Below are 14,467 nucleotides of genomic sequence, written 5' to 3'. Positions count from 1 at the left end.
AGACTATTTTGAAGTCTGCATTTTTCAGATCACTCAAAGTTTCGGGTCCTGTACTGACCAATTGTTGCTCTGAAGAAATTACAATATACTGATTTTTTTTTATTTATTGAACAGGTTTTAATTTTTATTTATAATTATTATTCTCACAAACATGAGTTTAATGAACACTGAATGGTCAGGCCGCAGAGCCCCCTGACTAGATGGTACTTTATTTTTTGAGTTGGAGGAGGGAAAATCTGCAACCAGATGCCCAGCAGCCTGTACTGCTGGGTGTGTGGGTTGTCCTGCTGAAGACGGGGACCCACTAAGAACTCTCTCCCACTCAAAAAATGGTGATGGAACCACTGTTGGGTTTCGCATAATCACCACTTGTGACCATGGGTACGCCTGTTGCCGTCCTTGAGAGGTGGCTTCCAGTTCCCCTGAGGGCACCCAGCAGCAACGACCTGTTGGACTCCACTGCCCAAGAGCTAGCTTTCCAAAACCCCCCCTCAAACCATACACCACCCATATCATCTCACTTTTTCTTCCATCTTTTCAGGGAGGACTCCCTGGAACCAGGTTACATTGCCCTCTTTCAAGCCTGTCATGATTCCTATTATTTTTTCAGGAGTGACCACTCAGTCAAATGGTCTTTCGGATTCCCATCTGGGGCACCTTAAAAAGGTGTGCTCGACATCATCTGTTTCCTCACAATATGTATAGCATAGTAGCTAACTCCCGTCTCCTGCTAGAGTGGAGGTAGACATTGATCGACCCATGTCCTGAAATCCATTGGGCCATCCAAAAATCGACCTCCCCATGTTCTTGGTCAAACCAGGTCTTCATACACAGGATCAACCTATACATCCATCTGCCTGTGGAGGCTGCATCCCACCTCTTTTGCCACCACCTAATCAGTGCAGTCCTAGTCTCTGAGAATTCCTTGCCTCGGTATTTCTCAGAGCGTTCCTTGGTCATCAAATCGATTGGAGGCATACCGGCACACACCAATACAGCCTCAAGTGAGACTGACTGGTATGCATGGACCACTCGAAGCACTAGTCTGTGGTAGATATTAAGCATCCAAACCCTATTTCTCTGAATCCTTAGTTCTTTGACCCATACAGGAGTCGTATATAAAATTGTGGAGAGAACTGTGGAGGTAATCATTTTCTTCAAAGTTCAGGGGCCCCCAACATTCATCATTAATCTAGCAACCCCCAAGGACACCCTTTCTGTCTTCCTACACACCTCTATGATGTGAGTAGTGAACCCCCCCCCCCACGTCTCATCGAGCCAAACACGTAAGTATTTGACTCTCCTTCAGGGGTTTACGTCCATGTCTTCTAGTGTAATGGAGAATTGAGGCATCTACTTTCTACCTGTCATCAGGAGGATCTCAGTCTTCTGTAATGACACCATCAGACCCCTTGTCGTCAACCATTCTACCAAGTCCCCCAGGGCTTAATTTGCATGGGTCTTCACCTCTTCGATGTTCCCTGCTATCACCACCACAGCGAAGTCATCCACATATGCCACCAACTCAATACCAGCAGGAACACTCCTATGTAGAAGGCCGTTGTGATCACATTCTATAATAGGGGGCTCAGGATTGACTTCTGGGGCAGACGTCAACCTCCCCTTTCTAAACCATACTGCTTTTCTAAGCAACCTCTCTGCCGATTCACCTCTGACTCTAACCCTCTAGCTAGGAGGGCTTCGAATACCTTCCCTAATGTATTAATAAGGCCAATAGTTCTGTATCTTTCTCCTCCTTTCGGTATCAGCACTAGATGGTTCCTCTCCAAGTCACTGCACAGCTCTGCCCAATTTGCTTTCTTCGAGCTGATGATGGCTTTCTTCAAGTCTTTTCTGTTGTTTTTTTTCAGTAGACAAGTTGTATTCTCGTCCATTGATGGCCCTCACGCTTCCTTGCTTCTATGAAGCCTGACACATTTATTCTGAAGCTCCTGCATTTGTGCGGACCACCAATATACTGGCCTGTGTTTCACACCCCTATCTCGTTTTTCAAGGACCTCCTTGCAGGATTGAAATATAACTTCATGTAGCCCCTCAGGCTCCAATATATCATGTTCACATAACTTTGAAGGTTGCTCTGAGTTTCGGTATCAGCGCTGACTTCAACCACCAGAGCCGCATGGTGTCAATGCAGCAGATTCGGGGACGCTCAACGACCACTTCTGTACATCTGTGGTCACTGAGCATCTCCTCCTCCAGCACTCACCACCTCACTACACCCGCATGTGTCTCCCCATTGAAGGTTAGGTCCAGAGTGTGATCGTTGCCTCCCCTGTGAAACATATGAACTCCAAATTCATTGATACAGACCATACCCACAGAGGCCATTACCTCTGCCAAGAGTCTGCCCCTCTCATTGGTTACTTTTATTGGCATTAAAATTTAACTCTTGGCATTAAAATCTCCTCCTATCAGCACCAGTCCATTACAGTTTTACACTACTGCGGACAATTCTTCAACCATCTCAGTAAACTGCATTATTGATATATTTTGTGAGAGATGGCAACAGAAAACCGTCACATCCTTCACCACAACCCAGACAAACCCCCTTCCATAGCCACTGTCTCTGATAGCAACTCGGCCAGACATAGAGGCAATTGCACATGATCGGTGAGAATTTTTGAACCATCTATTATCTTGCAGAACCCCAAAATTCAGTCTCGAGATCACTACAAGGTTGCCTCTGTGATCTCTGACAATGGCCCACAGGCCATGGGCTTTGCAAAACCTATTCATATTTAGTTAGTAAATCTTCATTGTTTATACAGAGGGTTGCTGTACCTGTGGCCCTCTGTGCCACACTTCCTGCAGGTCGCTGGTTCCCTGCATTCTGCCTTAAAGTAGTCCTCTTTGCCACAGTTAAAGCAGTTTCTCGATCAGTCGGGACCCTGACACCTGGAGGCCTTGTGATCAAGGTCCTAACACTGGAAGCACCTTTTCTGCTGCATGTCGGGCGTCACTCTATAGGACACCATCCCAACACATAGGTGCTCCCTCTACAAAAGCTTTTCCGCTTTGCCACAACTAATGAGCACAGAACCCGCCTGAGTGGGCCAGTCTCAAGCTTGTGGTCTGCTCTATGTCCTCTTCCAGATTGACAACATCCCTCACCGCTTTCACTACATCCTGCCTGGTGGTAAGGGCATCTAAATCTCTAATAATGATTCTCCAATTTTCTTGCATTAGATTTGAGGACAACCCGCACAACCCAAACCTCCTCCTGTAGTTTCTTAAGGAGTCTCTCCCCCTGCCCCTTATGGACCAAGAGAATCTGTGGATAGAGATCCACAGATTCTCCTTTTACCTCTTTAAGTAGGTCTGCAAAGGATTGTTTACCTTGTTTGTACGCCGCTTTCACCACAAGGGTTTTCACCCAAATAGCAGGAGCTCTACTGACAGACCTGTCCCTTCAAGTCCTGCTTTTATTCATCCTGTCCACTATAAATACCCGTAGTCCTATTCGTTCTGCGACTGTGTATTCAATTACCTTCCTCGTTACATGAGCGAGCCACTTCATCCTCCTCAACCCCAAACATAACATCTTGTTTCGCTTGGAGAAACACCTTCACAACTCTCTTCCTTATGTGGAGAATGTTTGCTTCCTCTGCCTATGAATCTATCACAATAGTAAAGACTTTCCTCACTAAATCCTCCAAGTTGTCGCCCTGAAGGATCATGACAGACTCTGTGCTCTCCAAGAGTTGATCTGCTTTCAAATGCCATTGCAGTGCCAAATCCTTCACCTTTGGGGCCGCCCTGAAGATCCCCTTCGAGAATCTGCTCCTCTTCTTCGCAAGGTTAAATACTACCACAAGATCCTTTTCCCTTTCTAGGAGCACTGAATCTTTCAGTTCTACTGTCTTCTGAAACCAGTCTTGCTATCGAGCGGATACAAAGGCATCAATGTCTTCATTTCGGACCCCTTCTTCCAGTTGTCTCAGGATCTCCGATCTCCTTGCTAGTTTGACAAGCAACTTCACACTTTGTCATTTCCACTTTAAAAGGGTTTGATTCGATGAAGGTACAAAATGCTGCAACCATGCTCGCCATATCATTCGCAAACTCCTTCAGCTCCCATGCAGTGTGGCTCTTCTCGGTGTGTCAAGCCAGTGTGCCACTCACACTTATTAACTTCTTAATGTATTTCATCAACTCCACCTGCCGGGTTGCCTCCATTCTCATCTTCTTCCAGTGTTCTTTTTCCTTTATTGGTCCTTGCACCATCAGTAGACGCCTGGTAAGTCTACTGTGGTGATGGAGTTCTGCAAACTGTAAGCATATTGCAGCACCAGCTGCTGCTGCTGACTACTGCTTCTTTTGACCATATCTCAAGTCCCAGTTGGTCAATCAGTCTCTAATCTCCAAAATTTCTCAAATTGCCAAAAAACACATGATTTGATACCCCACATGCAATATTTGAGAGGAGGGTTTGGGGAGAAGTAAAATGTTTGTCTCTAAATCCAGGGTCAGATTTGTTGTGTAGGGGGGTAAATGATTGGGGGTTGAGATTTGTGTAGAACCAGAAGGATTTACCTGAGAAGGAAAGGGTTGTTAAATTACAAGAAAAGGAAGTTCCCCCTTCCTTAAGAGCTAACTCAGTGTTAGCTCTTAAAATAATAACCCTAAGAACTAATTCTCCAAACTAGTTTATCGAAAAATTTACTAAGTCCTAGTTTGTGTCAGAACAAATGATATCACTTATCTGGTCACTACTTGTCTATTGACTTAGAATAATTTTCCACTATTATAGGTTACTTACAATACATGTTTCCTTATGAAGAAAAAGCAGCACAACCAAAAAATCAAAATATCACATAAGTCCATTGTCCAAAACTTGAAATTTCACAGGAACGTCTACCAAATATCCACGTACAATAGTCATTATTCCAAACCAAAAAATTAGCCGAAAAACCAATCCAAAAAGTAGTTAGCGTGGGCAGAGCCGTGATGGGAGGTACTAGCACTCATATGTGAAATAAAGCCTTATTTATAATGTGAACAAACCCATGATGGTAGAACACTAGTATATATATATATAAATAAGGCATTGAAACAGTAATGAAGAATATTATAGTAAATATTAATTGATAAGCAAACAATATTTATAATACAAACAAACATTTTTTGGTGTTTATTAGCATCACTTATTTGTCAGTTAATGTTTTTTATCTCTATTATTGTGTTTTATATGTGTAACTTTATATTATTTATTATATGTAATAAATAATAGAGTTCTATTTCATTAAGTATCTACTGATTGTGATTGTTAACTATTAAAGTAATCAGTTTTAAATTTTTAGTTAACAAAAAAATTTTTTTTTCCAACTTATTTGAATAATTGTTTAGCATAGCTCCTTTTCTTTATAAACTTATTTAATTTAACTCTATTCTTAATGGCCTTTATTGACATTGGTATTTGCTAAATAAACTTTAAATAATACATATATATATTTATATATATATATATATAAAATATTTATATTTTTATATATATTACATACATATATGTATGTAATATATATAAAACGTAATTATAGTTATCATATATATATATATATATATATATATATATATATTATATTATATATTTTATTTATAAAATAAATTTATATCTAATAGATCAACTCAAGTACAGAATAATTGATATAGGATGACTTATCTTATTTCATTACATAAGCAGAAGCACTTTTGCGAACTTAATTCATAGTATCAGCTGCATTATATTCATATATATATGAGGGTAAGTCAATTATTATCTGCAATGTAGTTATAAATTTTATTGAAATACAAATAGAAAACTTACATGTACATCTTTTTTCAACATAGTCCCCTTGCATTTCAATGCACTTGGTCTATTGTTGCACAAGCTTCTTGATGCCCTCAAAAAGAAGGTTTTCGGTTGAGCTGCGAGCAGTGAACGCACCACTTCTTTTACTGTTTCGTCTGAGATAAATCGACGGCCCTTTAATGTTTCGTTGAGTGGACCAAACAAGTGGTAGTCAGAAGGGACAAGATCATGACTATACGGAGGATGAGCCAGTACTTCAAAGTTGAGTTTCTGGAGCGTTCCAGCAGTGTGGGCAGCAGTATGTGGACTGGCATTGTCGTGCAACAACACAACACCTATCAACAGCAGTCCTCGGCGTTTGCTTCGAATTGCAGGCTTCAGTTTGGCAGTAAGCATCTCACTGTAACGCGCACTGTTTATTGTCGTGCCCCTTTCATCATAATGTTCCAGTACTGGGCCTTGTAAGTCCCAAAAAACCGTAAGCATCAGTTTTCCTGCAGATGGTTGGTCTTGAATTTTTTTTTTGCAGGGCGAATTTGGATGTTTCCATTCAATACTCTGTCATTTGCTCTCTGGCTCGTAATGAGGGATCTATATTTTGTCACCAGTGATGATTTTTTTGATCCCGTTTGTTATCATAGTGAACCAAATGTTTTTGGCAAATGTCCAAGCGCGTTTGTTTGTGCAACTGTGTGAGTTGTTCTGGGACCCATCTTGCACAGACTTTATGAAACCCAAGTCTGTTGTGGACGATTTCGTAGGCAGAACCGTGACTAATTTGCAGATGATGTACCACTTCATCAATAGTTACTCATCTGTCTAAGAAAACTATGTCTCATGCACATTCAATGTTTTCCTCATTTGTGGCGGTAAACAGTTGTTGGACTCCTTCATTGTGCGTAATACTTGCGCGACCATTTTTGAATTTCAATCCATTCGTAGACACTATGTTGCGGCAACACACTGTCCCTGTACTGTACCGAAAGTCTTTGATGAATTTTGGCCACTGATACACCTTTCGACCACAAAAAATGGATCACTGAACGTTGCTTTTCTTTACAACAGAAAGCGGAGCAGCCTTGGTTAACGGTAGGGCAGCAATAATGGAACTAACCTAGCAGCATCAAACCTGCGCAGACATAACAACAATTAAACCACGCATGCGTCATCTACGCAACACAACAGTACTATCGACATAAACAAAAATATAACAAAATTGCAGATAATAATTGACTTACCCTTGTATATATTTCAAAAAACATCATAAACTCGCTCTACATAATATCACATCACTTATTCATCTATATTTTATGTTAGCATTTTTAAGCTAATTAAATTTTATTAAAAACTTCTAAATTAAATTTAAATTTATTTTACCATATTTTAAAAGCTTATACAAATATTTAAAAAAAATTTTATTCAATTAAAAATTTTTAATTATCAAAACAAGATATAAAATATAAAAAATTGTTTATAAATGATAAAGATTAATTAATTAATTAAAATTAAGTTAAAAAAATTAAAATGAAAAGTTTACACATGTGAACAATATGACATCAATATAAACAAATAAATTAAAATTAAGGTATAAATTTAAAAAAAATTAAAACTTTTAAAGTAAAATCAAAAACTTAATTAAGTAAAATTATATGTTATTTGTTTCACTGAATTTACTTTCAATTTATTGAAACGTTTCAATTATTCTGTACTTGGATTGATCTATTAAATATAAATTAATTTGTATTGGTACAGAGAAGTACGGTTACTAAAAGAATTGATTTAAAAAAAAATACATATATATATATAAAATATAATTTCTATGTTTTAGGGAGAGGTGGTTGATCAGCCACAACCTGGATTAACTATTGTTCAGTTTGCAAAGTCAGTTCCAATGTCAACATATCTGGCGTGTTTTATTGTATGTGATTTTGATAAATTAGAACCTGTTAAATCGAAACAAGGGTTTCCTGTTACTGTATACGCACGTTCTGGCCAAGCAAATAACATGCAGTATACTTTGGATCTTGGTGTGAAGACAATTGACTATTATATTGACTATTTTGCAATTGATTATCCTCTTCCTAAATTAGGTTTGTTTTATAAAACTTTCAGTTAATCTTTCTAATGTTTGTTCATGCAGGTGTTTCTTACTTAAAAATAAATTGCATATTTATATTCATTTCTACTAAGAAAATTGCCTTAATAGTTGTTCCATTAAAAACTATTATTGAATTTTTATTCTCATTTTTTAAAATTATTTACATGTTAAAAATAAAAAAGTCATATGATTAAATTTCTGCTGCTTTTCATTCAATAAACTTTGTATCTTAAAGAGTGAAAAATCTCATCATAACTTCATAGTGAGTTCTTATTTTCATTTTAAACATTTTCCTCCAAAATTTGAAATAAATCGCTCCATGTAACTCCAAATTAATCAGCAATCATTCTCACAGTAACTAATTCTTGAATTCTTTCTCTTACTGGCAATGTGTTCCTTTTTGTAAAGATAAAGGACAGTGTTCATCTTTATGATTTCTTATAAGTTTTTAACCATGTCAGTCACCTTTTACCTGGGTATGAGATAAAAATATAGCAATAATTTTAGGTCATTAATTGGATACTTATCTTATGCTTTTTCCCTGAGTTTTTTTAAACATAGTTCAATATTCTCTCTTGTTTGATAGGAATAAAGTGACAAGTGTTTTTCCACTACCACATAATGAAATTTTTTCCTAACATGCTTGTAGGAGTCATTGATATTGCCAAGTTGCAGATTAAGAGTATACAGATTGGGTGGAAAGTCCCTTGAAATGTAATAAATTTTTCCGAATCGCTGGATTGGACGTAGGTCAGAAGAGTTACCAACTTCATTGCCTTTGCCAGCAAGAAGCCCTACCTCATTACACCTGACAACGCAAACTGGAGTTCTGTAAAAGAAGAGATCTGAAAATGCAGATATGTCAGCGACAAGCAGCTTCAAGATGCTGTTTGGTCAGCATTTGAAATGATCACCCATGATATGCTGTTGTGGATGAACAACTGGACATGTAGGTGTATACAATGCTTTGAACATGGTGGAACCCACACAGATGTTTTAGATCTGTAAATCTATCCTAAACTGCTCCTATCCTAATAAATTTATAACTTCCATAAAGGGACTCCTAACCACCTTGTACATAGTATGTAGATACAGTATGTATACAATAACAAGTATAGGTTAATTACTACTCTGAATTGTTTATTATGACTACTATCAATTATATTAATAATATAATTATTGTTATCTGTCTTTTTATTAAATATTTTAGTATTACAAATATTTAAAAAAATTTGATTTTGTTCCACTGTACTGTAAGTAATTATTCAAAATTAGTTTATAAAAAACAGTTGTGGTCAAATGCAAGGACAGTTACTAAAATTTTTTATGTCACTAGCATTTTCATGCCTTTTGGACATTTCCATCTTTTTACCAATTTGTTAACTACAAATAGCTCAGTTTTATGAATTAGCTATTTATGCTTTCTCAGTTTTGACAGAAATTCATTTATTCTTATGGCTTTTGTAGGAATGCCTATCCTTGAAAAGCTTATTTGATCGCCATTTCTAGCGATGTCAGTGAGCTTCACCACCAGCATCTTCTCAGAACAGCTTTGTGAAGTAATTGATCAAACAAAGTGGTCGATGGGCAGAAGGGTCATTTACAGGGTATCCTTACTTCCTGATCAGCACCAACCGCAATATCTTCCAATCCTCTGGCATGTGCTTGCATCAGTATGTAGTTGAATGCATTTAAGACCTTGAATGGAGCCACGTCAACCTCAGTCCTTACCTCCTCAACTGGAATACCATCAGGCCAAGATCTTTTCCCTGTCTTCATCCTTGGGTAGCTCCACCAAGGAGAACTGAGAGATATCATCAGCGATAACCTCATCTCTTGGTGTCACCACCTCCTGGGAAGAGCGCAGCTATACAACCTTGCAGCTGAACATCATTAAGGATTGGCAGCCTCCACCAGAATTTCTTTACGACTGTCTGGTATCCATGACCCCAGATCTTTTCGTTGATTTCCCTGCACAGCTGCCTTCAACAGTCCCTCTTGGATTTCATGATGGTGAACTTATACCTCCTCCTGGACTTTATGAACAAACTCTCACCAGTTCCCTCCAATCCAAGATCATCCCACGGTTTAGTCTGGAACTGCTGTCGTGCTGACCAGCAAGTCTTCCTCAGTTCGACAACACTTGACCGGATTGGTCTCCTGATGAAAACTGGTAACTTAGCAACTGCAGAAACATTTTTACTAAATGGATTCAGTACCCATCTCTTTCCCAGAGAAATAATTTTTATTTTCTGGGAAATACTCCGCCTACTGAATTTTTAGCTCACACTAATGCATCTTCGTGTTATTCAAACTGATGAATAATAGTGTCTTCTACCAAATGTTTCTCAACATAATCGGAAGTGAGTGGAAACAAATCAAAATTTTTGCTCTTAAGCAAATAATCTAGTCATTAAGCTTCTTAATGAAAGCAAGAACTTTGCCTGTCATTAAAATGTTTTTATCATGTCCTTGTTAATGGCAGCATCCTTCCACGTGTGGAAGGATAAAAAAAAACTCCCCTTTTTTTTTTAAAGAGGTGGAGGAACCCCTTTCACGGGCACTTGAGCACTGTCAGGCTTGCTAACAGGTTCCAAAAGTTGTTATTAAATGTGTATGTGTTCCTGTGCACTACCGACTAAACCTCCAGCCCTGGCAACCCAACCTTCCTGGTACAGCTGGTGTGCATTACTTCTGGAAGGGAGGAATACACCCTCACACACATTCAGATACCACAGTCAACAGTCATGGACCTCACATCCACAAGATACCAAACATCAGACTAAATCTCACCACACACTTTGCAACATCCATTACTTCTGGAAGGGAGGAATACACCCTCACACACATTCAGATACCACAGTCAACAGTCATGGACCTCACATCCACAAGATACCAAACATCAGACTAAATCTCACCACACACTTTGCAACATCCAATCATCACTCAGAAAACATACCTCATGCCGCACATTCCACACATCACATCAAAGCCAGCCACATCCAATCACATAAACAATACAGACAATCGAACACACTCTCTCTCTCTCTCTCTTTTCCTGTTTAGCCTCCAGTAACTACCGTTTAGATAATTCTTCAGAGGATGAATGAGGATGATATGTATTGTAAATGAAGTGTAGTCTTGTACATTCTCAGTTCGACCATTCCTGAGATGTGTGGTTAATAGAAACCCAACCACCAAAGAACACCGGTATCCACGACCTAGTATTCAAATCCGTGTAAAAATAACTGGCTTTACTAGGACTTGAACGCTGTAACTCTCGACTTTAGACAATCGAACACTAGAGTATACATACCGCACAGGTCACTATTGGACATGGGAGCGGAGTGCCCATGACCTCATCGCATCCAGGCGATCCTCACATGTATGGGGAACCCTGTAGGCTCTCAGCCACGTGACTGTGTCCATCTTTGCACCCTCTGACAATCCCTTCTTCTACCTCTGTGAGACTCCTTCCAAATGTACAGCTCCTCCATGATCTTCCTAGCAAACCTTGCTACAGCCGTCCAATTTTCTGTGCTTTCTAACATGATCTGCTGCAGTTCCTCTGGGAGGAACATTTCTCTTTGGAAATGGTGTCCAATGTTTTCCTCCTTGCATCCTCAAATCAGTGGCAGCGAAAGAAGACGTGATATTCTGTCTCTTCCTCATCTACACACACCGGACAACTAGCAGAATGATCTAGCATAACCTAAAAAAGTATTCTCTGATCCCTCATGGCCCACTAGAAACTATGTGAGACAGTAATCCAGCGAGCCATGGGCCCTCTCGCACCAACTTTTCAGGTCCCTGATTACATGGCGTGTCCATTAGCCTCTATCATTAGTGTCCCACCGCATCTGCCATTCTCTCCTCATTTCTTCCATGATGGAGCTAGCCACTCTCCTTTTTTCTGCAGGTGTTACGCTCGTTGCTCTTGAATCTTCTTTCTGCGTGTGATCTCCAGATTGACAGGTAATATTGCCGCCAAAACTTTGACTGCCTTTCGAGAAACCATACGATATGCTGCTGTAATATGGAGGCATCCCTGTATATCCCATATCTAATGACCCCTCCCCGTATCTCATCACCGTAAAGTAACATAGAGTATATCACTCCAGACAGCAGCCTCCTCTTCTGCTGCCTCGGTTCTCCACAATTTGGCAGTAATCTAGCAACCAGACACAGGACCTTTTCATTCTTCGAGCAGGTCTCCAAGATGTGGGTGCCGAAACGAATCCTGACATCCACCCATATTCCAAGATATTTTATCGCAATTCTTGAAACTATACCTTTGACCCTCAAGCATAATCTTCATTGTTGGTCTTCACTTGGTTTTTGTAATCACAACAATCTCTGTCTTATCTGGAGCCATAGTTAATCCGACTCTGGCTATCCAAGTTTTGATTGTTGTATATGAGCTTTGTATCTGAGTGGTGGACTCTCAGAGTACTCAACTCCACCATGAGGACCAAATCATCTGCGTAACCTATGAGAGTGACACATGGTGGTAGAGGAGTGTGAAATATGCCATCATACACTATATTCCAAAGGGCCGGGCCAAGTATCGACCCTTGTGGAATTCCTCTATCAATGCATTATTCGACTGCTCCGTCCTTCATTTCACAGATCAATTTGTGCTCACCAAGGTAGGAGAGAATTATCCTTTTCAGATATGGTAGGGGGGGACTCTCATACTCTCCAACGCAGTCCAAATGGCGTCACGGGTCACACAGTTAAATGCGTTGTGAACATCAAGTGCCAGAAGCACACAGATCTTCCTCCTTCCAATGATTCTTCTTGCCTTATCAAAAACTTCTGATATCGCATTCAAAGCAGATCTTCCTCTGTGAAAACTGAATTGTTTATCCGAAAGTCCTCCTGGATCCTCAATAACTCTGGTCCGCCTCTGCAGCAGCATGCACTGGAGTATCTTTGGCATGGTGTCAATCATCGCCAGTGGTCTATAAGAGGACAGAAGCACCGGGTTCCTCCCGGGTTGGGAACCAAGACCAGGTGCTTTCATCTCCACCTCTGAGGGAACATTCCCCTCTTCTAAACAATTATTGTAAACCTTCAAAAAGGAATCAGCTTCCGCCCCAACAGCCACCTTAACTGCCAAATTTGGCTAAAGATCTGGTCCCGGCGCTTTATCCAGAGGCATCTGTTTCACTGCTGCTGTAAGCTCCTCTCTGGTGAAAAGTAGAGGGAAATTCACATCATCCTCAACTTCTGCAATGACCCCATCCCCATGTGGAAACATGTGGCACTGACATGCCCCTCCGCATTGCACTGCGGAGGGGCACTTCAGTGTCCCTTTAGTGTTTTGATACATCAAACGCTCAAAACACTTTGCTAGTCAAAACACTTCAGTGTTTTGCTACATTCTACAGCATGATGTCCATTGCCCCCGCAATTGTAACATACAGCCTTCCTGTCTTCACTCTTGCTGTTCCTTGCCAGATACCCTGTTTGTAAACATCAGTAGCATCGCAGTGGGTGATCAACAACATTCACTCTACAGCTCACAAGTCTGATATTCACCGTTCCCTTTTGTACAATTGGTGCCAGGAGATGACATATTACCACTCCGGTTTCTTCAAAAGCCGGTCTAATTGTCACTCTCGTGTCAGCCGATAACTCCTGACCGGAGGCCGTAGACAGACCCTATAAATCTCATCCGGCTGTATGCCGTTCTCCAAGTCCCGTACCTGGTAAAAGGCTGTCCTGGTCTTCGTGAGAACACTATCACCTGTTATAGTTGAAAGTATCGCCATAGGCGATTAAAGGCGTTAAAGGCACCATAGGTTTCCCTTTTCTCCGTAACTGTAATCTCCATATTGCCGCCAGCTTTCCTTACAGAGAGAATTTCTGAATCCGCTGGGATCTTCACCTCCATCTTAAATGATTTTAGGAGATCCACATAGGACACCGCCATTCCATTTTGACTACTATAGTCTCCATCCTAGGGGGAACATCACTATTCCATGTAGCTGAGAGTTTGCTAACTGGCGCAGTAATATAGAAGTGACAGCCGGTCGCTCTCCCTTCACATTCAAGGATCTTCTGGACCAAGGTAGCAGTATTTCTGCTTGTAGCGGTTCCAAACGGCCTCCACTGTTCTCTCTGATTTTTGTAAAAACCTCCACTAATGCCTGTGCAAGATCTCCGCCATCATCTGAGTCCTCGTAAGCCACATGGAACATCTTGGAGACTGGGGCCTCCCCACTTTCAACTTCCCCTGTCAGTTTCATCTCTAGAGCAGCCGACACAACATTCCCGGCTTTTATTTTGGATTTACTCAACACCCAGGCCACCTGTGGATGTCTGGCAGTCAGTGCGCCCATCGACCTAGATTCTGTCAATGTGTGCATATCAACAACTGCAATCTTATTGAGCATACCCTCAGTTATTGCCGGGATCCCAACTTGGATACTTCTGAAGGCTTTCTTTGGCCAGCCTTTTTTGATAAAGTCGATTATCGGGGACGCTGGCACCCCGTTATCCAGAGTATCCTCAATGGGACAGCCCGTAGCAACCCGTGTCAGCGTCGCTATCTC

At 40.4% G+C, this 14,467-nt stretch overlaps 1 protein-coding gene across 1 annotated transcript in view; it reads left to right on the top strand.

Moving 5' to 3' along the window:
* Positions 1-14,467, top strand: part of LOC142318284 (glutamyl aminopeptidase-like) — a 112,459-nt gene that overhangs the window by 22,183 nt on the left and 75,809 nt on the right. The window contains exon 4 of the mRNA XM_075354861.1: positions 7,638-7,899. Within this exon, the coding sequence (XP_075210976.1) occupies positions 7,638-7,899 (262 nt within the window). The remainder of the gene's footprint in view (positions 1-7,637; positions 7,900-14,467) is intronic.

Source organism: Lycorma delicatula, chromosome 1 (assembly GCF_047948215.1).
Source record: "Lycorma delicatula isolate Av1 chromosome 1, ASM4794821v1, whole genome shotgun sequence".
Lineage (NCBI taxonomy): Eukaryota > Metazoa > Arthropoda > Insecta > Hemiptera > Fulgoridae > Lycorma > Lycorma delicatula.
Note: the sequence above shows the minus strand (reverse complement) of the source record. Positions and strands in the feature narration are given on the sequence as shown.